The 25,982-nt window shown below is 41.5% G+C and overlaps 1 protein-coding gene across 8 annotated transcripts; it reads left to right on the top strand.

Moving 5' to 3' along the window:
* The first annotated feature begins 292 nt into the window (after positions 1-292).
* PABIR2 (PABIR family member 2) lies at positions 293-25,578 on the top strand. 8 transcript variants are annotated; one of them, XM_056130302.1, is made up of 10 exons: positions 293-579; positions 2,804-2,882; positions 7,391-7,447; positions 8,022-8,062; positions 8,151-8,205; positions 8,471-8,572; positions 9,698-9,780; positions 10,742-10,800; positions 16,403-16,499; positions 23,842-25,578. In XM_056130302.1, exons 1-10 carry the CDS (start codon positions 482-484, stop codon positions 23,909-23,911), a joined length of 741 nt encoding a protein of 246 aa, XP_055986277.1. In that variant the 5' UTR covers positions 293-481; the 3' UTR covers positions 23,912-25,578. The 8 variants fall into 8 exon arrangements, with proteins under 8 accessions (XP_055986277.1, XP_055986276.1, XP_055986273.1 ...); XM_056130301.1 differs by having other exon boundaries at positions 9,695-9,780; XM_056130298.1 differs by lacking the exon at positions 23,842-25,578 and adding an exon at positions 22,747-23,829.
* Positions 25,579-25,982: the final 404 nt, after the last annotated feature.

Here is a 25,982-nt window from a genome sequence, read left to right as displayed (position 1 = left end):
CCAGCCCCTGCCTAGTTTCCTCCCCTGCCTTGCACTCGGCCCGCGCTCTCTTTCCCCCGCCACCACCATCCCCCCGCCCCCCGCGCTCCTCTCACTCCCCCCCGCGACCCTGCCGGCCTCTGGTGTCCCCTTTTGTTCCCCCGCCCCGCCGCCCGGCTGTCCCATCTCTCGCCCCTCCTTCTGATCGCTGCCCGCCGCCCTCTAGTCCTCTCACTTGTCCATCCGCTTCCTTTATTCTCTCACCCGCCAACCCCCCCCTCCATCCTCTGCTCCCTCACTATCCTCTCCCTCTCCATCCTCATCCTCCACCTCCCCCCTCCCGCCCCTCTGGCTTCGCCCCGCCCCCGCCTCCGCCCCTTAGCCCCCGCCCCCAGCCGCCAGTCCCCAGCCGCTCAGTCCTGCAGTGAGAGTCTTGGGAGTCCATAGCTAAGCGCCAACGAGCCCGAGCCCTGCTCGCCGTGCCCGCCTGCCAGTCCCGCGCATGGCTCAAGAGAAAATGGACCTGGATTTGGAGTCTGACACCTTGGAGGGAGCCACCATGAAGCGCTCCAGCAGCGCTCCCCTCATCCAGGGGCTCAGGTAAAAAAAAAAAAAACGGGGCGTTGGAAGGGGGGAGTGAGGATGGAGTCCTCGGGTTCAGGGGCTCCTCGACCCGAGGTCAGCAGCCTCCCGGTTCTAAAGTGAGAGTTGGGGCTCTCCAAAGGGAAGGGGGTGTGGTCCGTGTCTGGAGAGCGACTTGGGTCCCAAAGGCGGACTGAAAGTTCAACCCCGAACTCTGGGGAGTGGGGGGGGGAGGTGGGGGAGCGGGAAGGGGGGAAAAACCGTGGAGCTCGCTCCACCTGGGGCTCTGTGGGCCCCATTCTAAAAGGAGCTCCCAGAAGCTGGCTCTTCTAACAGGTTGCTTGCCCTGCCTAATTTACACCACGGAATGTCAGACGGACGCCCCTGGAACCCCGCTTGCAACCTGACACTTGTCTCTCAGAGCTGCTATTTCTAAGCTCCGTGTAGGAACTCAGGCATTAATGGAGGGTTACCGTTGCCGATCACCGTTTAGCTAATAATCTGTCCTGGAAAGGCATGTTGGGGGTCATATGAAGTGATCGGGATTTGTCGTCGTGTTTTCAGATCCTGAACTGTGTTGCAGGGAAAGAAAAGAGAGAGAGAGAGATTAACAGAGAGAGAAAAGAGAGAGAGTGAGCGAGAGAGAGTGAGAGTGAGTGAGAGTGAGAGTATGTATATGTATGTGAGTGAGTAGCTTTAGGTCCGGAAAAAAAAAACGCTGGTTTTGGAAAACAATACAAAGAATCCACCTTTGAATTTTGCTGGTGGGGTTACAGGCGTATTTTTTTTCATGTAAGTCACCAGAGGGTCTATTTTAAGGTAGAATCTGGTGATAGGTTTGCAGACCTCAGGAACCTATTACATTTCACTTTTATAAGTAGACAATTCATCTTAGGTAGAGAGCCAATTTGCAAGACCCTGTAGAAATGGAATTAGTCCAAAGAAGGGGGATGGGCGTAGAATTAGCCAGAAACATTAATCAAACACAGTGAAAGCAAAGAAAAGAGGGGAACCTTGTTTACCACACTGTTTAATATCTGTATTTTGGGGAAAGGGATACATTTAATTCATTTTATTAAATTTTGAAACAAGGGTGAGATGGAGTGACGGCTTTCTTAATGCTGTCTCGTCTTTGGCTCTACATTTTTATGCTCTCGGAATAAACAGGTCTTTTCTGGTTGTCTTTTTTCCCATCTGGTAAGCAAACAATTGCTGTGGACGAGGGCAATCCTGTTGACCTGCGTTTAGACTGTTAGAGAAATTGCATACTGGTCTTCTGAATCACAATTTAAGTAATTACTTGAAAGGTAGCATGATGTGACAGGAAGAGGTGAGGAGACCAGGCCTACTCCAATTTTCTCCCTAACTAGCATTGATCATGCATGAGTCGGGTAGCCTTTCTGAGTCTCTCCTCTCCTTTCAAACTTGGGAGAACTGGATTTGGTCATCCCCGGGGGGCCCTTTGACAGCCCAGTCCAGTTTGATCCTGAAAAGCTTTCCTCCCTGTCTTGGGAGTGACACACTCGCCAGGCACCTCAGGGGCATTAGAAAAAATAAAAAATAAATGCAACTTCTCTGAGGAGGGGTTTAAGACACATGCACACTTTTCTGTGTCTCAAGTAACTCATCTCCTCTGGTGTTCATCAGGTTCAAAAGAGGTTGCGATCCCGTTAGCTTTGGGGAGGGCGTGGCATTGGAGATAAGTGTTGCCAGAGAGGAAGGATTGAGACAGATGGTGGGATGGAAGGTATTTGCAGCAGAAGGAGGCAACTTGAGCACCACCCCAGGTAGGTTTACTTAGTCAAACAGCAGGGTTTGAGGTCAAATAACATGTTTAGAACAATAGTGGGGAAGGACTGGGCTTGTGTTGCAGAAGAGGGGTTCGGCAGCCTGTCTCATGTCATAGAAACAGTGATATCAGGGGTAAACAGATGAAGCCACTCATGTCTCGTGATGGCTGGGATGGGGTCAGTGACGGGCTGGGCAGGCGTCAACCAGACTGTAGCTCTGCCCTCTCTCACCTAGCTGCCCCACCCAAGGACCAAGGAATCAGTGTCTCTGCCAACCTGTAGCCCACAGCACACCACTGGGGGGAGAGCGCTGTGAAGAGGACCATGAGGTGTTTATTCATTGTATGAAATGAGCTGTCGCAGGCTTCATTGTTAACTAGAGAACTGGCATTAACACAGTTGAAGGATCTCTTAAGTGAGAAGGCATTTCTTGTTTTATTTTTATTTTTCAGTGATCTTTCACAGATTTTTCAACCTTGTTCATTCCGGCCTCGGAGGAATAGTGCAACAGTGATGAGCCATTACAGTCTGGTAAGTAGAGAAGTAAGTAAAGTAGTTTAGATCAGGGAAAACACTGTCAAATGGTCTGAAGATGATGTACACATAAAGTGCAGTTGTTTACAAAAGAAAGAGTGTTTAAAAACAAAAACAACCTAGCTTGCTTGCTGCTTCTATGTGCTGTAACCATTTCTAGCTTTGGGGTGCCAAAAAGAGACTCCTGCAGCTTGTTTGCTTGGCTATGGGACTTTGTCTTTTCAAAAATTTCTTTTGTTTTGTCGTTGCTTGCATCACACTTGTGAGGTAAATCAGGTTTAGAGCTGAAAACAGTGGTCTTCATTTGTCCTAGGATGCAAAAAAAAATCATTTATATGGTAATAGAGTATGTCTGACATTATCTGTTTGGACAATGCTATTTCTCCTAAGGAAAGGTTCCTTTAAAACACTTGGATTGATAATATCAGTTGAGTCACCAGTCGTGACCGTTCTATACAGCTAGAGCTGTTGGAGAGTACCTTATTAGTTGGTGGTGGTGGGAGAAATTATGATGAGGTTTTTCTGTAGTAGCACTTCACATGTGGAGCTCATTTATCCTGTAGCTGTAGTGCTCGGGAAGACATCTGAGATGTAAGCAAACAGACCTCTAAATGGCGGAACTGGATTTCCATAGTCTGCGCACAAAGGTTCATCAGTTTATTTATAGGAGAGCCTCTGACCTCTGAATCATCTAAAATGTATGCATAATTATAATAAGCTTCCAACCTAATATTGTGTGAGAAGCAGCAAATCAGAAGAGGTATGTTTGGGTTAAAGGTATACTACTGAGAGCTGCTAGCAAGAGAGGTGAGGTGGGGAAAGGAAAAGCAAGCAGAGGTTTTTAAAAAATTAGTCTGTGGCTCAGTATGAGCCTGTTAATAGACCCTGAGTGTGTCACTGGCATAATCGTTGATGTGCTTAAGCATACCTGCTCATTCACTCTCTTTCCGAAATTATCAAAACACCCACCCTTGGCCTGTGTTTTACATGTTCCAAAGTAATTTCACACATTTAATTCTCATGACAACCTCTATGAAGTAGTCAGGGCAAAGATATTTTTCCCAATTAAAAGATGCAGCAGCTAAGATTCAGCCGATTTATGTGACTTGCTCAGAATCACACAATTAGTAAGTGGCAGAGCTGGGATTAGAAGAGATCTTCTAGTGCCGTTCTGTTTGGTATAATCTGTTTAAGATGAGGTGGGGATCTAACACTTTTACGGAAGACTCCCAGCTGAAGTGGCTAAAAATACTGGAAGGGGGCGAGGGGACATTAGTTTTCTTTAGGTTTGATTCACTTCACTTTTTTCCATGAGGATACCAGAAAATATAACAACATCTTAGGCTATGTATATGAAAATCCTTACTATATGGTATTCAGCCTGTTGCCGTGAGCGATAGTGTGGTGGAGAAGGAAAGTGAATTTGTCTTTCCACAAATTTGTCTTTCTACATCACTTCTCTCTTTTCTAAGCCATGAACTTGTATCACTTGTATCACTTGTCATCCCACTGATTGTCGATTTGCTCAAGTGGGCGCCAGTAATGTCTCCATTCGTCTCTGTCGCATGCTAGTGTAGCCCAGTAGCGTCTGCTCAGTCCAGCAACAAGAAGGGCCTCATGAACATTCTTATCAAATCTGCCTCAGCTCTTTGCTTACTGCTCTCTGACAAACATACTTCACTAAAATACTTTAAGGGGCCATAGTGAGTACTTGTTCTTTTTTTTTCTAGTTTTGTTTGTTTGTTTGTTTTGGAGCCATACCTGGTGGTGCTCAGGCAGTACTCCTGCTCTATTTAGGGAAGCATGCGGTACCTGAGGATTGAACTTAGATCCCCTGCAAACAACAACAACAACAAAAATGCTCAGGGGCTGGAGAGGTAGCACAGCAAGCAGTACACTTGACTTACATGAGGCAGACCCAGATTTGATCCCCGGCCAGGAGTGATCCCTGAGCACAGAACCAGGAGAAATCTCTGAGCACTTCCAGATGTGGTACACGGCCTCCCCCCCCCCCCCAAAAAAAAAACAAAAAAAATGTGCTGAGCCCTTTGAGTTATCTCTCCGGCCTTGACTTCCTATTCCTTAGTTTCTTCTTTATCCCTATCTCTCTCTCCCTTCAAGGTTTCTGGTTATTCAAACTCAGTTTAATCCTCAGAACCCTGTAAGTACTTTGATCGCAGTACTGATTATAGACATTATCTCACATTGTATTAAATCTTAGTACACTTACCTGTGTCTCCTGTTACCCTGTGGAAGGGAACATGTTGGTGAATGGAATGGCACGGTGGGGACTGCAACATGCAGAATTAGAACCTTTGTGGCTTGGCCATTTCAATAGAAGGGCAGTGTGACGGACGACTCAGAATGACCGAAACTTATTTCTTGGTGACCCAGGGGAAAGGTGTGGCCTTTGTCTGAAGTAAGGAAGCGAAGATGAATTGATCATTTGAAAGGAAAAATGATCTGTCTTTTTCAGGGCCGATTTTATTCAAGCCGCCACTGACCTTACGCTCTTTTCCAAAGCAGCTGTCTAAAGGGTTTGCTAAAACTCTGCCAGGCTTTCACTTTAAGTTAAGGATCCTTCTCGATTCACAGAGAAGGCAGACAGAGATGTCTATCTTGTATCAGCCTCAAGTCCTTTTCACTCTACACATGCTGTTTTCTCCTAATGGACTTTTCTGACTCGTCTTTCTCCGTCTGTGGTCTACTCTCGAGCCTGTGTCTTCACTCTCTTCCTTGCTGGCTCTTTCCCTCCCTTTCTCTTCGTCCTTACTCACACGTGTAAATATCGGGAGAACAGGCTGTTTTCTTTTGGGCTCATTCTCTCTCCTTTTCCCACTCCGAGCGAGCGCTCTCAGAACTCAACCTGCCTCTGATCCCATTCTCTCCGGATGTCTTGCTAACTGTTCAGCCTGCTTGTCATTTTCTGACTTCTCCCCCAACTCCATTAAGAAGCCCTTGTCGCAAAAGTCACCAGCACCCACTTGTTTGTCACTGTCAGTGCCTCTTCTCTTCTGCTGTTTGAAACCCCTGCTTTTTACTTCACACCAATGTTCCAGCACCTCCTTGAGTCCTTGGCTTTGTTCTCAGCCTGGATGTGTTTGCCTAGTGTCTGATACCTCACACGGCATTGCGTCTTTTAGTATCGACTCTGCCGCTCTGCCTGAAACAGATAAGTGGTACATCATGTCAACGCAGCATCTACAATTCTGACTTTCTCTCCAAGCAGCTTTTGTCAATCCTTCCTTTGGCTTTCCCGATTATTTCACGGCCTTTGGGCTTTCTTTTGTTCCTCTGGGGCACAACCCTGCTCTCTTCCACACTATCCTGTTACAGACTTTCCTGCCTTGTTTTCTGGCCTTGTAGCGTAGTGTTTTTCAAATGACCTTATTAAGAAGTTCACCAGTAAGCCTGTATTACTTACATAATGGAAGAAAAGACTTTCATAAAGGATTTTACTGGTGATGCTTTTCTCTTTCCTAAAGCCTGGGTGAGGAAAAAGTGAAACAAAGGGGTTAGTAGTGAAGGGATAGCTTTTGAGGTAAAATCAATATTTTATTGGCTAACTTTCAACAGATTTTATTTGCATTTGCTTTTGCCTGAAAAAAATTAGAACAGTTTATCACCATACTATGTACTAAGTTAGCCTTTTGAAAAGTTTTAATGGGCTAGTATCTCTTATAAATGGAAAAATTTAAATTTGGTTTCATACTATTAAGATTCATTTGTATTTCCTTGGGAAATAAATAATAGCCATTTACATTATGACTATTCAGAACCTTGTAAGATCTGTTGATAGGAATTTTGCCTTACATTCTGTGATCAGATTGTGATTATTTTGCAAGAACATAATTTGGCCTCCAAATTATTTCGGCTTTGTGTGGTTTTTAAGCAAAAGGTGCTTTAAGGAAAAGCAGGTGTTAATTTTAAAAACCCACGTTTTCTTCCACATTTATGTTGCTAAACTAGTGAGATTTGTGGTGATGGTATTAGTGACCAAATTTTAGAATTTATATCATGCAAGCAAAATCTGCTTATCGAAGTCTCCAAGTGTTTTTGATCAACATGGATCATGGATAAAATATTGAACTGGACTAATTAGCCTGTCTTCCTCTCTTGGTACATTGATGGTAAAAACGAATAAAGTCGGTATTTTTCTTTTCCTTCTCATATAGTTCCTTATTTTAGATAAGTGGGGTAATGGATGTTTCCAAGGCCTGGAGTCAATTTTTTTACATAAATGTACACAGCTCTGCATTCATTTGGGAAAAGTGTCAAAGTCAGTGCCTGTCTAGCGACAGATGGTGCTTTGAGGTTGGACACCTGGTGTACTTTCCTAAAGACTGAATGTACTGCCTCTAGTGCATTAATGTTCAGTGATTTAGAGATAAATTTCTAAGAAGAATATGAAAAAAATAATCTAGGAAGAAATTGTACACCACTACTGGCAGCAGACTGCTGCTTTGTATGTCAGAAAATAGTAAATGTTTACTTTTTCTTTCCAGTTGCTGTCATCCACACCTAAACGTATTCCTAATAGCAGACTGCATCAAATCAAATGGGTAAATTTTACTTACTAGCTCAGATCTACACTCTTTTTGTTTGTTTTGGAACCACACCTGGTGTTACTCAAGGCTTACTCCTTGCTCTGTGCTCAGGGATCACTCCTGGCAGGACTTGGGGGGCCATGTGTGGTGCTGGGGATTGAGCCCAGGTCAGCTATGTACAAGGCAAGTGCCTTTACCCGCTGTACTATCTCTCCGGCCCCAAGATCTACATTTTTTAAAAATTTTCATTTTATATTCCTTTGGAAGATTGAGACATTAAAAATGAGTTGATGCGTGTGGTGTTGGAACGATGTATGCATGAAAGGTATAATTAGCAGTATTTTAAATCACAGTGCCTCAGTAAAAATGGCAAAGTAAATAGATAAATAAAAAGTATGAGTCCAGCTGCAACTCTGGTTTTGTTGTAGACAGAATAAAATCCTTCTGACTGTGCTGAGAAAATACAGATGTGGCATGAGCCATTCTCTTAGAATGACTGTGATTGTGTCAGCTAAGGTAGAGAAGGCTTGATGGAAACAGAACTGGGTGGATCAATATTAATGTGTTCAGTATATGTCTGTCTTTGCAGGAGGAAGGTATGAATATGATGAGAGAGACTGCACATGAAAGGTTAGTGCTTTCCAACAACCAGGAAAGAGCCAGATGTAGGTTTGGTTTCTGAGCACTAAAGACTTTTTCCCCTTTTTTTGTGTTTCAGGGAAGTGCAAGCAGCAATGCAAATGAGCCATTCGTGGGATGAGAGTTTGAGCCTGGTAAAGTTTTTAAAGTTTGCTTATTTTTCTTGTCTAGAAAGAATGAAACCATTGCTCGTTGGCTTTGTGCTCTGTATTCTCTTTTTCTCCTCTCTTTCCAAAGTTGTGCTCATTTCTTGGATCTCTTCTTTGCCACCAAATTATGAGATTGTGACTTTTGGGAGTCTACCCTTCTCCACTAAGATATAATCATGTTTGAGTAGTCAAGAACAGCTGTGGTAAGCTGAGTTGTGACTTATGAGGGAATAACACTTTATGCTTGCAGAGCGATAGTGACTTTGAGAAGTCGGAGAAATTATACTCTCCTAAACGGATTGACTTTACTCCAGTGTCTCCTGCTCCATCACCCACCAGAGGATTTGGAAAGGTAAGCGCGTGGACAAGATAGGAACACCCTTCCACACGCAAAGCAGACACTTCCTCTTTAACAGCCCACTCCCAGTCACTAGACTTTTGTGTTTTGCATGTTGTGGGGATCGAATCCAGGACCTCACACAGGCAGCACATGCATTCTACCATGGACTGGGTCACAACCCAACCTACAAATCATCTCGCTTTTTTGGTGGGAAGCACTCAGCGGTACTCGAGGTGTGTGTGTGTGTGTGTGTGTGTGTGTGTCTGTGTGTGTGTGTGTGTCTGTGTGTGTGTATGTGTGTGGTACTCCCAGTGAAACTTGGCCCTGAAGTGCAGGTTTGAGTGTTGGGTGCTTGGTCTCAGAGATGCAGTACTGCTGGGACCTGGAAGTGCTGGAGGCGATCAGGACCACCCCGGTGGTGCTCAGGGACCACCAGGGCTTTGACACCTGGCAATGCTTGGAGGACCACATGGTGCTAGAGAGTGAACTCTGGGCTTTGCTCCAAGGCATGTGCTCCACCCCTTTGAGCTATCTCCTTGGCCACTAAATCACCTCACTTTTAAAGAATCCAGCGTCTGGAAAGGAAAATTAATGAGAAATTGTGAGAACGATTTGGAAAAACAATATGTGACATAGATAGCCAAGCATTTTGTTGTTTTGGGGTTTTTTGTGGGGTTGGGGAGGTGGGCCACGCCCAGCAATGCTCAGGGCTTACTCCTGGCTCTGTGTTCCTGTCAGTGCTTCAGAGACCACATGCGGCACCAGGGATAGAATCTGGGACTGTTGCTTGCAACGCAAGCGCCTTATTTACCCCTATACTGTCTCTCCACCAGACAGCCAACCAATTTTAAGGATGTTCTTTCTGTCACTTTGAGAAAAAACTATCAAGAAATGGGAGCACTGAAACTATTTTTTCTCTTTTTTTTAGTGAAGCAAGATAGTTTTATTGAAACTTAGTTAGAAAGATATGAGGGGAGGAGAGAAGTATGTGTTTAAGAGAGAACACAAGGTTCTCCAGTGTGGAAATAGGCAAGGAAAAAATGTAAAGATAAGCAAGCAAGACATGTGTTGGATGGAGAACACGGGATTGAAGAGCAAGCCTCTAGAACTATTTTAAATACTGCATTTCTTTAGCAGTGCTATTCACCATCCTTACAAATGTTTGTGGGCAGCAGTGGACTACCATCGAGTTCCTTTCCTAGTCCAAGACGCTTTTCCAGGTAAGTAGACCTGCTCTTTGAAATGGGCTTGAAATCTTCCTCATTACATTGGTCTTTGTAATGACACACACACACACACCACCAACCCCTTCATTTCATCCCCACCACATTCCCAGCATTTTACCAGGGAAATTTTCAAATGGCAAAACTGGAACATTTTTTCAATGAACAGCCTATACTGAGCACTTACGTTCATTTGATCATTACCTTTTGTCAGAATAATTTCTTAGAGACTTGGTGCCATTTTAGATTCAGAAGGGACTGAATCTAAATATATCCATGATAATCTACCCTTTGATAGTGAAGAGGGTAAACCTTTTTAAGAATGTACACCAGTCAACATCTCAAAATTACTTTTTTGAGGTCCTACCACTAGTGGTACTTGGTTGGATGTTTCCTTCTCTGTGCTCAGTAGTGGTTCCTGGAGGGGTTTAGGGGACCATGTGGTACCAGAAATCAAACTGAGGTCAGTCGCATGGCAAGGCAAGTGCCCTAACCCTTGTATTTTCTCTCTAACCTCAAAATAAAATTTTAGTAAGATCGATCTTATATTTCAAAAGCTGTTCTAGAGGCTGGAAAGATAGTACAATGGACGGGGCACTTGCCTTGAATAGGGCACCCGACCCAGGCACCTGAACTATGCCAGGAGTGATCTCTGAGCACAGAGCCAGGTGTTCAGCCCTGAGCACCACCAGATATAGCCCCCAAACCAAAATAAATTAATATTATACAGCTGTTCTAGGCATTTTTTCTTGTAGTGGTTTTAAGCTAGCTAAAATGCCTTGCTTTTCCAGATTGTGCCAGGTCAGATCAGGTTATTGGAATTTCAGTTTTTTAATCTTTAACACAGTATTTTCCATTTTACTCATTGTGTGAATTTGATGGAACTACTGGTGGACTGGGATGTTCTGTGCATTTCAGAAGTACTTACTCTTCTCTGGTTGATTTTCTTTTAAAACAGGAGCCACAGTCCAGTCAAATGCATCAGACCCAGTGTTCTTGCTCCGATTAAAAGAAAGGGTATGCACCACCACTTTTGTTCTCTCTCTCTCCTTTTGGGTGTTGTGGTTTGCAAAGAGGCATTGAGTGGCAATCATGTTCAGTCTATAGTCTACTTTCAGCATGCATCTCCCATCCTGGGAGGATCCTCCCAAAACCCTTTATTTGATGCTCCCTTCTCTATCTGAGCTGCCTTTTCCCCTAGGGTGTGTAGCTGGCCTCCAAGCCATGGAGTGAACCTCCTGGTACTTATCTCGGCTATTCTTGGGTGTTAGTCTCCTATTTTGTTACTTTATGTTCCCCAGATGAATGCAATCTTTCTTTGTCTGTCCCTCTCTTTCTGACTCATTTCGCTTAGCATGATACTTTCTATGTAGTACCACTTGTATGGGTACTCGATCATTGTATAACTGAAACCCAAGAACAAAAATTTGTAAGTCTACAGCTGTACCTCATGGTGTTTCACTAATAAAAATTTTTTTAAAAGGTCACAAAAAAGGGAAAGGTATGCATCCTACTTCTGCTCTTAGAACCAGGTTGAACTTGAATTACAAATTAGAATTTCTCTCTGAAATTAGTTCAAGGCATGGATCCTTATTTCTAAATATGTGAAATCTATCCCTCCTTGTATTTACTAATGCTGAATTTAGTGAGTTATTTGATACTGTCTATATTTTTGAACTTTTTAATTGAATCTTATTTATATATTCATACTATCAATATATATTCCTAAAAGTTTGCCTCTTGGTGATCTGAATATAAAGAGATGCAAGTTGATGCATTAATATGTGCTTATATCATAGCAACTAGGTCTATGAGCTTGCTGTGTGTGCCAATGTAAGCCTTCACTAAATTACACCTTTGCAAAGAGAAAATTTCCTTATACTCAAGTCTCTGTAGGGTTTTGATATAATGGGGGTGCTCTTTTAATTACCTTATTATGAGCCACAAAAGCACTATACTAAAATGATATTCATTGGCAGTGTTTAGATGCTTATGAAGGACTCCTGATGGAATCTATTAAGAGAAAGAAAGGCAAAGAAATGAATCACAAGTTTAATCATTATTCCTGGGGATATGACCGTATGATTACAGGTGTTTGATGGCATTTTATTTTCTGTCTTCTGGGGACCCTACCAGCAGTGCTGGAGGGCTGTTCCCAGCATGGTGCCCAGGTGGACCCAGGCTCCTGCATGCAAGGCATGCCCGCAGCACTTTGAGCCTTTTCCCAGGCCATTGCCTGTTAGTTGTTTGGGGGAAGATCCCACCAGCAGTTCTCAACCAGCCATGCAGCAGTTCAGTCCCAGGGCCTGAGAATGCAATTCTGCTTGGGCTCTGTGCTTCTGTGGCTACCCAGACCATCTTGGCAGTGAGGGGACCTCCTAGGGGGGAATGTGGTGCTCCGAATCAAACCCAGCAGACACACCTGAAGCATGCATTCTAACCACTGTACTATCTCCCAGTCCTGTCTGTTCAAGCAAGAATTTTAAGGTACTCCAATCTAGAGTTCCCTGCATCTCAGGTCTGGGTGCAGTTTCTTTTTGTCTGTCTTTCTTTCTTTCTTTCTTTCTTTCTTTCTTTCTTTCTTTCTTTTCTTTTCTCTTTTTTTTTTTTTGCTTTATAGAACTCGTTAGTATCCTTCCCCAATAAAACTATTTTACTTTGGGGGCTGGAGAGATAGTACAGTAGGCAAAGTTTTTGCATTGCATGCAGCCAGCCCAGGTTTAATCCTATGCACCTCATGTGGTCCCCTAAGTACCACCAGGCGTGATCCCTGAGTTTCAAGCCAGGGGTAAGCCCCGAGCACACCAGATGTGGGACAAAAATAAACAAAACAACCAAAACTATTTTACTTCACACACAAAAGAGAGCTTTAATAATAATTTTTAACTTAATAAGTGGGTTTTGCCTTTTAATAAGCAAGTGGTTTCTTTGTGCAGCTCAGCTTCAGGGCCAGTGGACAATCAACTCTCCTAATGGTTGTCAGCTAAGCAAATGCCTGCAACTCCAGTGAAAAGATTGAATAGGAGCTATATTTCATACAACTCTTTTTTTTGCTTTTTGGGTCACACCCGACAATGCTCAGGGGTTACTCCTGACTCTACGCTCAGGAATTACTCCTGGAGGTGCTTGGGGGACCATATGGGATGCTGGGAATCGAACCCAGGTAGGCCGCGTGCAAGGCAAACGCCCTACCCGCTGTGCGATTGCTCCAGCCCCTCATCTTATTTTTTGGGGGTGCTGGAGATCAAACAGGTCTCTGGCATGTGAGGCTTGGGCTTTGCCACTGAGTCACATCCCTGGTCCCCCTATTTCATACACCTTAAAGATTGCTCAGGAAAGTACATCCTGATCGGACCACAATATTTGTACCAGTGAATTAATTTTCTTTTTTTTCAAACCAATAGTATTTATCCTTAAGGAGGCAAGTAATTATTTGCAATCCCAGGTTACATGAAAATAATACTTGGAAATGAAAGTTTTTGTTATCATTTTTCAATTTATTGTAAGGAGCTACCATAGTTGTTTTGTTTCAAGGCAATTCCAAAATACGCCAGTAGATGGAGGGATTCTTTGCTAAAAGGAGGGAGAGACTTTTTTGGCTAATCAAGGTGGTGTTGAAAGCGTGGCAGCAGTTTTAATTTTTTTCTGTTACCTTTATTTTTTACTTTGAAATTTATTCTTTTAATTTTTTGATTGGATTCATATTGTTTTACAAGACTATATCACATAGCAGTACAAATTCATATGTTATTCATCCGTATGTCCTCCCACCACCAAAGTACCACTGTCCCACCACCAGAACTGATAGCAGCTTTTACAAGCTGAGTAAGAAAGCAAGGAAAAGGCAAATAAAAAATGTTTCATGAATTTCAGTCGATCTCAGAATAGCTCCAGAAGACAGATGATTCACTTGGTAATACGGCAGCAAATGATTGTTCCATTTGTTGTTGCTTGATCTTTTTCCGTTATAAAAATCTTTAAGGGGGACAACAGAGTGATAGCACAGTGGGTGGGTAAGGCACTTTCTTTGCACGTGGCCAACCCTTCACTTCCCCACGCCACATATTGTTCCCCAGGCTCGCCTGGAGTGATCCCTGAGCACAGAGCCAAGAGTAAGCTTTGAGTACAGCCAGATATGGCAAAAAACTCTTAAACGGTTTTGGGAACATGGATGTAGCCTAGTGGTCAAGCATAATCTTTGCTGGTATGAAGGCCTGGGTTTGGTCCCCAGTGCCCAAGCTTCTTAAATTGTGAATCAATGGCCAGGGCGATAGTACAGTGGATTGTCTTGCACATGCTTGACCCAGGTTCAATCCCCAACACGACATATGGTCCCCCAAGCTAGGAGTGATTCACTCCAGGAGTGATTCCTGAGCTCAGCCTGAGTAAGGAGCAAGACCTATGTACCTCTAGGTGTGCTCCAAAAACAAGCAAAATGAAAAACCTGTGGATCAATACCCCTATAACATCCTATTAAAATTTGTTTTAAAATGTCTCATTTTTACTTATTACCAACAAATGTTTGGTTTGCATGCCTATTTTATGTACTTGGATACTCGGATCCATAAAAATTTCTCAGGCAAAAAGGGGTCACAAGTGGAAAATGTTTTATAAGTCCGGCCTTGGGCTGCGGAGATAGTACAAGGTGGTGACCCCAGTTCTATCCCCCCACTACAAGGCCAGAGTAGCACTGCATTCCTCTGGGGCTGCGGAGATAGTACAAGGTGGTGACCCAGTTCTATCCCCCGACTACAAGGCCAGAGTAGTACTGCATTCCTGTGCCCCGTTATTGAGCCACCGAGCCTGCTTGACAGGGCATCTCCCAAATAAGCCCCTTGCCTCCTCAACAGCTTGGGAGACCCTCCAACAAAGCTTTGTTCAATATAATTAGTACTAAGTATCTATAGGACCTTCGACTATCTTGTCTTTAGCTTTTCAATTAAGGCTTAAAGAACTTCAAAACTGCTATTTCTTTGTTTCTTTTTTACTCCAATCACTGTGAGATACACCCTTACAAAGTTGTTAGTGGTTGGACTTTAGTAATACAATGTTCCAAAACCCTAAGCTGGTATATTTCTATTTTAAATAAAACCATAGTTTATTTGGAAAGAGATATTTTCTGCTTAATGTAGGGTTTTTAGACTTTGTACTCCTTCATGGTGGCAAAAAATGTTAAATATTATTCCTTTCCATGAAGAGTTTTTTCTATTACCAATTCTGAAGTAGCCAATACAATTTTGTGAGTTGAATAATAATTGTCTTTGATTGCTCTGAAACTTATTTTTTCATCTTTATTTTCACTAAGTAGTTAACATGCATTTCAGTCCATTTGACTTCAACTTAAGAAATGTTTCAATATCAAGATACATAAAATCAGTAGTTTTTTCCTCATTATTTTCCACTTTACTATCTTTGGATTAGGATGCTTAGAGAAATGAGAATGAGAGGCCCGAGTAATAGTACAGCGGGTAGGGCATTTACCTTGTTTGTGGCCAACCAGGGTTTAATTCCTCGAATCCCATCTGGACCCCTGAGCACTGCCAAGAGTAATTCCTGAGTGCAAGTGCAGAGCCAGGAATAACCCCTGAGAGCATCGCCTGGTATGACCCCAAAAAGGCAAAAAAAAAGAAAGAAAGAAAGAAATGAAAATAAAGTAACAATTCAAACTCAAATGAGTCAGGGAGTCTGATAAAGGATTTTCTTCAAGATCTTTTTCATATGTTAATTTATCTCATTTCTGCAGTCCTGCTTGCTCAAACTTTCTTTCAGACTATTTTTTTTTGGTCAGACTTTCTATTTCTCAGATATTCTACTTGTTTTATGGTGGCAGGGGTTGAACTCGAGTTGGCTACATGCGAGTGAGGTGCCTTAACCACCCACTGTCCTATCTCTCTGGCACCCAAGACAAGGAATTTTCAGGCTTGCTCTTCAGGTCCGGTTCTCCCTTGAACGTGTATCTTGCTTGCTTATCTCTATGTTCTTTGATTATTTCTACTCTGGAGAAGCTTGTGTTCTCTCTCGAACACGGCTCTCTTTCTCTCCCATCCCATCTTTCTAAATAAGCTTCAATAAAAACGTTCTTGTTTCACCAAAAAAAAGGAACAATTTTTAATGATGTTTATTCTAACTACTTCCAAAAGAAAATCGATCTATAGATCAGCTGCAGGCTACTATAATTTCCAAGTTTCTGTGTCTCCATGTAAAAAATTAAAATTTGCAAGTAGTCTATAAATAGACTGACCAAATTGGATACATTTCTTGAAAATAATTTTATAAAATCAGTAATCTTCACTAATTGTCTAGTATAAGTAAGTTACTATTTAGTGTGGGCCACTGCTATTTGGGCTACTTTATTTCTCCTGTTGTTAGCTTTGATTCATTTGCCTGGTGAAGTCAGTGTCCCAGCTTGTTCTACGAAAATATGTGATTATATCAAGCTATATATGATCCATGAGAAGGCTTCTTTAAGGTCTGCAGAAGTTTTAATTCCAGGAAAGTATATTTCTCTTACATTAAGGCACCCATATGAAAACAGTTTACAAATATAGTTTGAAGGTGTATTCACCATGCCTGGATCTATAAAATTGTTTTACAGTAGCATCATCTTTTTTTGTTTCAGGTGAAATGGAGACTGAAAGCCAGCCCAAGAGAGTTTTCCAAGGCTCGAACACATTGCTGACCACAGATACTAAACAGTTGTCTGATCTCAGTTCATGGTAAAGAAAAATTGAATATAATCAAAAGGGTGTTATATAGAGCATATCTGTTCTAAGAGAGGCGTATCAAATGTATAATGGGAGCATTTAAAATGAATTCAGTTTTTTTGTCCGTATACCATAGAATGGAAATCTCCATGGAAGTGATGTGACCAAAAAAAAACCTGAGAATATTTGGACGTGATGAGTTTCTGGGGGAAGTGTGCATCTTTTTGACAGTTCCACTTCCACTCCTAGCCGCTGTTCAGTCACCTTGCTCAGTCAATGCTCATGGTGTGGGAGAGTATCAGCAGCTGGATGGCATGAGAAAGAGTTTCTGGGTTGCTGTGGGTAATGTGCATTGATTGGCATTGCTTGGTCTGCATTTTGTATCACATCCTTTTGACTTGGAGATGAATGCAAGGCATCCTGTTATGCATGGTGTTTTCAAAATAGCATTATCTGTTGCTTTGAAATCGTCTTGGTGGGGCCATTTTGTCACAGTGCTGACTCGAGTTTCTTTTTTGTTGGGACATATCATAATTTTTTAAAATTTAGTCTTATTTTTATGAAATTGTTCACTATAATTTATATCCTAATTCTTATTTTAAAAAAGGTTATTTTTATTTGATTTTGCTCGTAAGATTCTTTTGGCCCTACTCTACTTTTGTGTCTCACTGGAGACCCATCAGTATTCTTGTCCTAAAATTAACTTCCTTTTTCTCTGCCTGAAGTTGAACATTTTGACACCACCACAAGTATCGGGAGGAAGAGAAAGGGATAATAATAATGACCAGGCAGTATTTTGCAATATTGGTAAGGGACGGGTTGGCCATCCTCCGTGGTGCTCATGGGTTTACTCCTGGCTCTGTTGAGGGATAGCTCTTGGAGGTGCTTAAGGCATCATGTGTGCCCTGGGTGAATCTGGGTTGACCACATGCAAGGCAACACCTTACCCTCTCTCCTTTCTCTCTGACCCTAAAGTACATATTTCTAATCAGCTTCTGAGCATGTGTGTAATAGATAATTGTTTTGTGACTTTCTGAAGTTTTTCCTTCTGAATTTTAACAATGAGTGTCTTTTTAAAGGGCACATTAGAGCATTCATAATATAATTTAAAGGGTGGGGCTCTCTAAATAGAAGGATTGTGAAAATCACTTATAAGGTATGAGGCTAGACAATTCTTTCTTCCCAAATTACTTGTTCCATGTTTTGTGTAAGAGAACTTATACATCTAGTTGACCAAGAAGCCACAGGCTACTCCAGTTTATTAGATTCGATCAGTACTGCTATAACCTTGGAATGGGTGCCTTTTCGATTGTTCTAGCTAGTTTCAGCCTTCCACTCGCCATCTCACTCATCTCTATTTGTTCTCAGCCTAGTGTGTGCCTTTCCAGGTATGTAGAAGATTGCAAAGAGAAAACTTCTAAAGCTTGTCAAGAGGACGAGTGGGTGTAACACAATACTAGTGGAAACTGCATTATCACTTTTATGCTGAAGTATGTTTTAATATAGGCACGTGACAGTATAAATGGATTTGCTTACCCAGTCACTAGATAAGTAACCAGGTTAAGTAAAAAGACATGAATGTATCTGGCCAAGCTAAAAATTTAGGGAAGATAATTTGAATAACTCTACCATATTAGGCTGAGCATGTAGGAAGTCATAAGACAAGTTCATGCAAATATTTAGCTAGGAGCTCCCCTTATTTGTCTGAGCACGATAGCCTAAACTGTGATGGTAGCTCTGTCCCCTTCTGTTTAGACCTTGCGACTGACAAAGAGAACCCTGGGGTCTCAAAACCAGTGATTAAGGTGCATTTGTTCCATAAACACACGGTGCTGCCTCATGCTGGGGACATCTGCTTTATTTACAGACATTCATCGTGCTCATGAGCCAGCCTTTAGTTCCAGTGAAATCTGTTTTTAAAGTTTGTAGCATCTAGATTTCTGAGGATACAAAGACTTAAAATGTTGGGGACACCTTGAATACCAACAATTGCTGACATTACTATCTATAGTCAAATATCAGTTATTCCTGATATGTAAAAATTGAATCCTGGTTTTGCAGAAAATTCCCCCTGTCTCTTATATGCAGTTTCATTGATCAGACGTCCATATCCTTAGAAATAGGGACAAAGACAAGAACTAGCAGTATTCTACTTTCCAATGCCAAGGATAATTAAAGAAGGTTTTTAATACATTTTTTTGTTGTTGAGCACACCTGGCGATGCTCAGGGCTTACTCCTGGCTCTGTACTCAAGGAATCACTCCTGTCAGGGCTTGGGGGATCATATGAGGTGCCAGGGATTGAACTCAGATCAATTGAGTGCAAGGCAAGCAACCTACCTTCTGAACTATCTCTCTAGCCCATTTTAATACTTTGAAGGAGCAGAAAAAAGTATCATATTATTAGTAGATGTTGTCTTGAAATTGTTATAATTACCTGCCTCTTCCCAGAAAGAATTAAAATTAACTTCTTGTTTTGTTCTGTTTATTTTGTTTTATTTTGTTTTAGGGGCACAGCTGGCAGTGACCAGAGCTTATTCCTGGTCCTGTGCTCATTGATCACTCCTGGGAAGGTTCAGGGGTTCTAACCAGCTATGTGCAAGGCGTGTGTTTCACCCATAGTACTTCTTTTCTGATCCTAAAATTAGGATTTTTCAAATGAAAAATTCAGACTTCTATATAAGATAAAAATCTTTAAAATCTGACATTTTTAAAATTGAGATTCAGTATGAAGTTTGAGTATGGATCCACTTGGAATTATGTCCAGTGTTCCAGCTGCTTCCCCCCAAAAATCTGTGGACATACTCCTTGGACCTTTTTTTTTTGACCTTTGGGTCACACCCGAAGTGGTGAGGACTACTCCTTTCTCTGTGCTCAAGGGTCACTCCCAGAAGGGCTCTAGGGACCTGCTATATTAGGATTGAATGTGATACTGGTACATGTGCATGTAGTTTCATCATTTATTTTAATGATAATCGCCTTAGCCCCTATACTATTTCTCTGGCCCTTTTAAGATTTTTTTTAGTGACACAAAATAGCTTCTATTGAAAGAAATTTCAAGGGATGAGGGGAGAGAGAGAGACATGTTCAAGAGAGAACACAGGCTTCTGCAGGGGAAGGGAAAAGCCTGTTTAGGTCTTTTTTTATTTGTGGGAGGACACAGCTGGTGGTGTTCAGGGCTTACTTCTGCCTCTGCACTCAGGATCACTCCCCTGTGGCTTGTGGGGGATCATATGGGGTGCTGCAGATCAAACCCGGGATGACCACATGCAAGGCAAGCACTGCTGTACTATCACTCTGGCTCCAAGATCATTTAATTTTTAATTATTCTTTTAAAAAAATTAGCCACAGGGCCAGAGCGATAGTACAGTGGGTAGGGCGTTTGCCCAGCACACGGCCAACCCGGGTTCGATCCCTGGCATCCCATATGGTCCCCAAACACTGCCAGGAGTAATTCCTGAGTGCAGAGCCAGGAGTAACTCCTGAGCATTGCTGAGTGTGACCCAAAAAGAAGAAAAAAAATAGCCACAATGAAATTGCCAAGTTATTCAGGATTGGGTTTTAGGCATTCAATGTTCTAACACCAATCCTTTCACCAATGTCCCCCCACAACCCTATTTGCCAACCAGTCTGTTTCTATGAGAGGTGCCTTTTTTATATAAGTTTTTGCACTGTGGTTTACAGCATACTGTTGCTGATAGGGTTTCATCCATAAGGTGGTCAAGTGTTAGGTCATATTTTTAAGGAAGAGCTCAGGTTCAATCCCTTGCACTACATGGTCCCTGAGCACCCCAGGAATGACCTCTGAGCACTGCTTGGGGTTATCTCTGCCACCCCCTCCCAAACCCCATAAGTCTAAATGTGAGTAATTTCTGACTTGCAGTCTCTATTTCTATGACCTTCTGTAGTAGTGCCAGATAAACTGGTACAAAAGTTATATTTTATTGTAGTAAAAATATCTAGTTGAAGGTTTAACAAGTTCTAACTTAAACACTAGAGAGATAGCTCAATGAATAGGGCCCACACTTTGCACCTGGAAGCTTCAGTTCAAGGCACCACAACCCCCAAGCACTGAGCCAGGAGTAACCCCCCCACACATACACTCTTAGGTGTTGCACCAAAAAAATTGCACTGAGACTAAATGTAAGTGTGCTATTTTTCCGTTAAAAGTGCATTCTTGAGGGGATGAAGAGATAGTACTGTAGGTAGGGCACTTGCCTTACACATGGCTGACCTGAATTTATTTCGTAGTACCCAATATGGTTCTCTGAGCACAACCCGGTGTGGCCCCCCCCCAAAAAAAAACAACAAAAAATGTAGTCTTGGGCTGGAGAGATAGTAAGAAGTTAGGGCCTTGCCTTGTACCTGACAGCCCAGTTTGATCCCCAACACCATATATGGTTCTCAGGCACCTCCAGCAGTGATCCCTGAGCACTACTGGGTGTGGTCCAAACATCCCCCACCCCCACAAACAGAGAGAGACAGGAGGCGGGGAGTGTCTGCCATAGGGGTAATGGGAGGGAAACTGGGGAAGAAAAAAAAAACCAAAAGAACATAGAGTTCACTGCATGAAGCATGTTCTGTGTTTTTAAATCAATACAGGATTCACTTAACAAAGCAGGCCTTATAAATGGATCTTTTTAACTCAGGGCTCACCATAAGTGTAGTGGTTGGAATAAGAAAGTCTTTATTTATATTCAGATTATCTGCTTGATGGCCAAATTTTAATCTAAGTCTGTTTCTTCCTGCCAAGTAGCATAGACCATATCCTTCGGTTGCTTGGCCAATATGTGCTTCAGGAAAGTAAATTCATTTTACTATTAGTCTAGGCAAAATTTCGCAGGAGGAAAAATTACAGAAGTTCCAAAGACAAATATAAAGGTCTTTTGATTTTCCAATGTCTTAGATTATCTGTGCGACTTTCAGTAGTTTGAATAATTCATATTTTAGACCCATTTTGCCATTTGGTTGAAAAAATATCAGAGCCAGCTCAATTTTCCAGAGTTCTTACTGAGAAGTTATATTATTAATGATGCTTTTGACAGCACTGAGCGTAGAATAGGAATACTGTGGAATATAATATTTCCATTTTTTATTTTTCACTTTTCTGAAGCCTAGTTGTATTCTGTCTCCTAGAAACAATCCACAGGCAATAGGGAAAAAATGACATTTGAGGAAAAACAGAAAAGTAAGAAAAGCAGGGAGGGGGATTGTATTTCATTAAGGGTGAAACTTAATAGGACCAAGAAACTTCCAAATATATCATAGGTCACTTAACAATGGAAATATATAAGTTCACAAAAATGATTATATTAAATACTTAATAGTTAGCTACAGAGCAGATGAGACTAAGATGGGTTTTGCAAAGGAGTTAGTGACCAACTTAAATTAGAATCCGTATTTCCTGATTGAAAATTTCTTCTGTAATACCACACTTAGCTTCCTCTTCAATAAAGCACATGTGCTTTCAAATTTTAAAATTGCCAACCTCTCCAGCTTTGTCTTGCCTTGTCTTTTCCTTAAGTACCCAGCTTTTGGCTTCTAGAACTCCCCTGCTTCTTCCCAAATCGTACCTACTTAACACCTACTCCTCTTTCAGATGGCAGCTGAAATAGCACTTTGGGAGAGCCGTGTTTGTTCAAATTAGTCTAGGTCACCCATGTTTTATATTCCCAGATCACCTTGTTTCTTTCCTGTATTGCTTTGCTCACAAATTATAATTCCGTATTGGTCATCCTGTGTCCTTTACTGTCTGTCACCTGTTCTCTTAAGTTTGATGAGGGCAAGTGCCATGTCTGTTTTTCACACCATTGCGTTTTTAATATCTCACATACTTCCTGCATTTAGCAATCACTCTGTAAACATTAGGATCAAAGAGTAAGTGAGTTGGGCCAAACAGAGCCACTCTTGAGCACCACAGGGGATGACCTAAAGCCCTACAAGAAAAAAGAAATAAGGGGGCTCCCTTATTTCTTATGCAAACCACAAGTCCAAAGGGATTCTTATTGGTTGTTGGATGATTGAGTCCTCCAGGAGAGCACTCGAGATCATAACAGAGTCTTGGTGTCTTTGCATTTTCATGGCTTTGTTCTTTCACAGGTATCTGAATATCACACGTTCATCATTGTTGCCTTGATGCTTTTTATTATTTACAATGCTGTATGATTTGGTGAGGTCTTGTTACTGCGTGTTGTGGCATGTTATGTTACCTTGACCTAAGTAGATGCATCTGCTCATAATTCTTTTTGCTTTGTCCTCAGTTCAGATATTTTGGATGGCAGTAGTAGCAGCAATGGCTTGTCCTCAGACTCACTGGCTAAAGGCAGCCCAACCGCAGACTCTTCAGTAGCATGCTCCAATTCATGCTCTCCGTTCATCTTGATGGATGATCTCTCACCCAAGTGACTGATCCATTTCTGATTGAGTTCTAACTGCTGTTTCCTGCATAAAATATTGAGTGAGGGATGCAGAGAACTTTGATCCATAATGAGGATTAAAGTGCTGCAGTTGTAAACCATTTTGATGCCATTCTCTCTTGGTGTCTCTCCTTTAAAAGTTCAATTTTGTAAATGTAGTGATCTCAGTTATGTGTCTTTTGCTGATCTTCTGTTGGATCTAGCAACTAAATCTCAAATAAAAGAGTCTTATTTTTCTCAGTGCATCAAAGAGCACCTATTCGAGAGTCTGTACGTTTAAGGAAAGCACGGTAATTGTCCTGGATTCCAGCAGTGATACAATGCGTAGAGTTGATCAGAAATTCTCTTGCTTGAGAGATTTTTTTCTGTGTTCTTTGTTTGACCACATAGTTTCCTTTTGTTATTTCACAATAATAAATGAAATGCTTTTGTTCACATTATATTTTTATTTTTCTGCATCAGCTTAAAGTGCATTATTTTGTCACCCTTTCCTGTTTGAGCTGCTTACTTGCCATTTCTCAGAGGGGAAGAAATATGTCGTTGCTTTCATTACTACCCACATCGCTTTGCCATTGGAGTGTATGACGTGAAGATTGATTTTAGTACCGAGGATGTAAATAGACTTACAGGATACCTGGGATTAGTCACTATGGGTTCTTATGACTTTACTGCCACAACTGATGTTTTTCTCTCCAAAATTATCCTGAGGAAGCATAAAATACGGGGTAGGGGGAGTGTTTTATTTTGCTTTGTTGTTTAATTTTGTTTTTGCTTTTGTTGGGGGGGGCTACACCTGGCAGTGCTCAGGGGCTGTTCTTGGCTCTGTGCTCAGGAGTGACCCCTTGTGGTGCTTATGAACCCACATTTGGTAGCTGCCACACAAGTGCCTTCCCCCCATACTCTCTCTCCAGCCCCTAAAATATTGTTAATGTTTCTTAGGTGGTGTTATCAAGGAGAAGAAATCCCTGCCTTGACCAGATGTGTGGAGCACCTCCAAATGAATGAATAAATGTTCCTTACACACACAAACTGCTGTGTATAAAAGTATTCATGGAGCTTAACAGCTTGTCTCGGGTGGTATTATAAGGCTTGAGGTGCCTTGGGGTACAGTGTTGTGCTGTAAAGGTAGGATAGAAAAGTGGGCTTTCTGTGTCTGATTGTCACACGCTGTTTCAATTGCTGCATTTTCTCGCAACTTCTTTTGTCACTTAATTTGTTTTGTCATGTGGTGTGTGGTGCTGCTGAGTGTGTCCTTGGTTGTTGTGTTACCACCAGAAGCTAAATTCGGCTCTTGCTCACGCTGCCTTATGGGGAGGGCAGTTAAATATCTACAAGGAAGCTTTTAGGAGTTGAAAAACTCCATGTTGTTGTGCACCCTGCTTTTGAGAAGCTGTTTGATCTGTGAACAGTGTGTACCTGGTAGTAAGTCTGAGGTGTCCTAAGTTAATTCACTTTCCAAAGAGAAAAATCCTGGTGGGGACTGTGTAATCTGGTGTTATTTATTCTTTAAAACTGTGTAAAAATGTCTGTTGTGATTTCTGTTCAGACCTCGTGGTTGGATTGTATGTATTTAATATGCAAATTCATGTGCTCCGATCACAATGATTTTAAGATTTATTAGAAGTAAAAAGTACTGCATTTGTGTCTTTTGAAGGCAAAGATCCTTGAATTTTAAAGGAAGGAGATGAATTTTGAGGGTACTCAACAGACTAATGATATGAAATAGCTTGAAGGGAAACCTATTCTCTTTATACTGTAAGAGAGTATCAGTTAGCTTGCAGTAAATAGTTCTGAAATAGTTCGGGTGTGTTGTTTATTTTAAATGGTGATGACTGCCGTAATGGCCATTAATGGCTTTATTTCTTGTATTGCTTTCACCTGTGCAAAACCCAGTCACCCCTTCAAGACTAACAAATGTATATATTACGAAGATTTTCCCCTAAAATGCTGTTTTAAGGAAAAATTGCTCCCATGGTATTCAGTGTACTTGGTCTGTTTGAGAAAGAGCCACGATAAGGTGTTTCTGCCTAAAGAATACTAAGAGACCATTTTATGGTACAGGATATTTCGCCACCTTCACACTACTATTATCTTTGCCTTAAAAAGATGCTTTCCACCATCCTTCTGTGGACTCTAATTTAGGACTCTTAAGAAATAACCTTTGGGATGTGATAAATTTAGTTTATTTCAATATATTTTTGCAATTCAATGGCGAGGTAGAATTGGATCAGAAAACGAAATTGTTCAACAGATATAAGAACTAGGAGGCAAGATGATACACATTATTTCAACCTAGATTTGTTTTTATTGTTAGAACTGACTAGAAAATTAAGTTTGTGCAGGAATTATTTTGAAATTGATAAAAAGAGACAGATACTAACCTTCAGGTAAGCTTTGTTGATGGTAACACTTTATTTTTATATAAAGTCTAATATTTGAAAGGTAATCATTGTTATAAATCCAAATTCTCTTTTCCTATTCTAATATTATATTTCAAACTTCTATTTGAAAAGTACAAGAAGGTGATACAATAAGAAAATCCTATAGATGCTCTTTCTGCTTGACCGACTTATGTAATCACTTTCATAACTGCTTTTGGAATAATATGAAGTTTTGTGAAATGCTGACCTTGTGTATCTCTTAGAATTTAAATTTAATAAAGTGTGTATACATGCATAAAATGCTGTAAAGATTGTAAAAGTCTCTATTTTATGCCTTCAGATCGCAATGGTGTGTTCAATAATTGCAGTCTAGTTTTGTTTTTTTAATTTGGGGGGGGGGGTGCCACACTTGGCAGTGGTCAGGAGCTATTCCTGCCTCCTATGACCTTGGAGATGCCAGGGATTGAACCAGGATTGGCTACATGCAAGCAAGGCAAGTACCTTAATCTCTCTGGCCAGCCTGCATCCAACTTTTGAACAAAAGCATATGAGAAATACCTCAGAACCTATAGCTCTATGAAGTCGGGGCTGTTTTCCCAAAACAAAGTTCTCTATATTGCTTGTCAAATTGGCAAGACCATTTATAGAGTTTGGTCACTAAAAAGGTTCTGCCAACCCCCACACATATTTCTTCTTTGT

This window comes from Sorex fumeus, unplaced genomic scaffold, assembly GCF_029834395.1.
Source record: "Sorex fumeus unplaced genomic scaffold, SorFum_2.1 ptg000075l, whole genome shotgun sequence".
In the NCBI taxonomy this organism is placed as follows: Eukaryota; Metazoa; Chordata; class Mammalia; order Eulipotyphla; family Soricidae; genus Sorex; species Sorex fumeus.
Note: the sequence above shows the minus strand (reverse complement) of the source record. Positions and strands in the feature narration are given on the sequence as shown.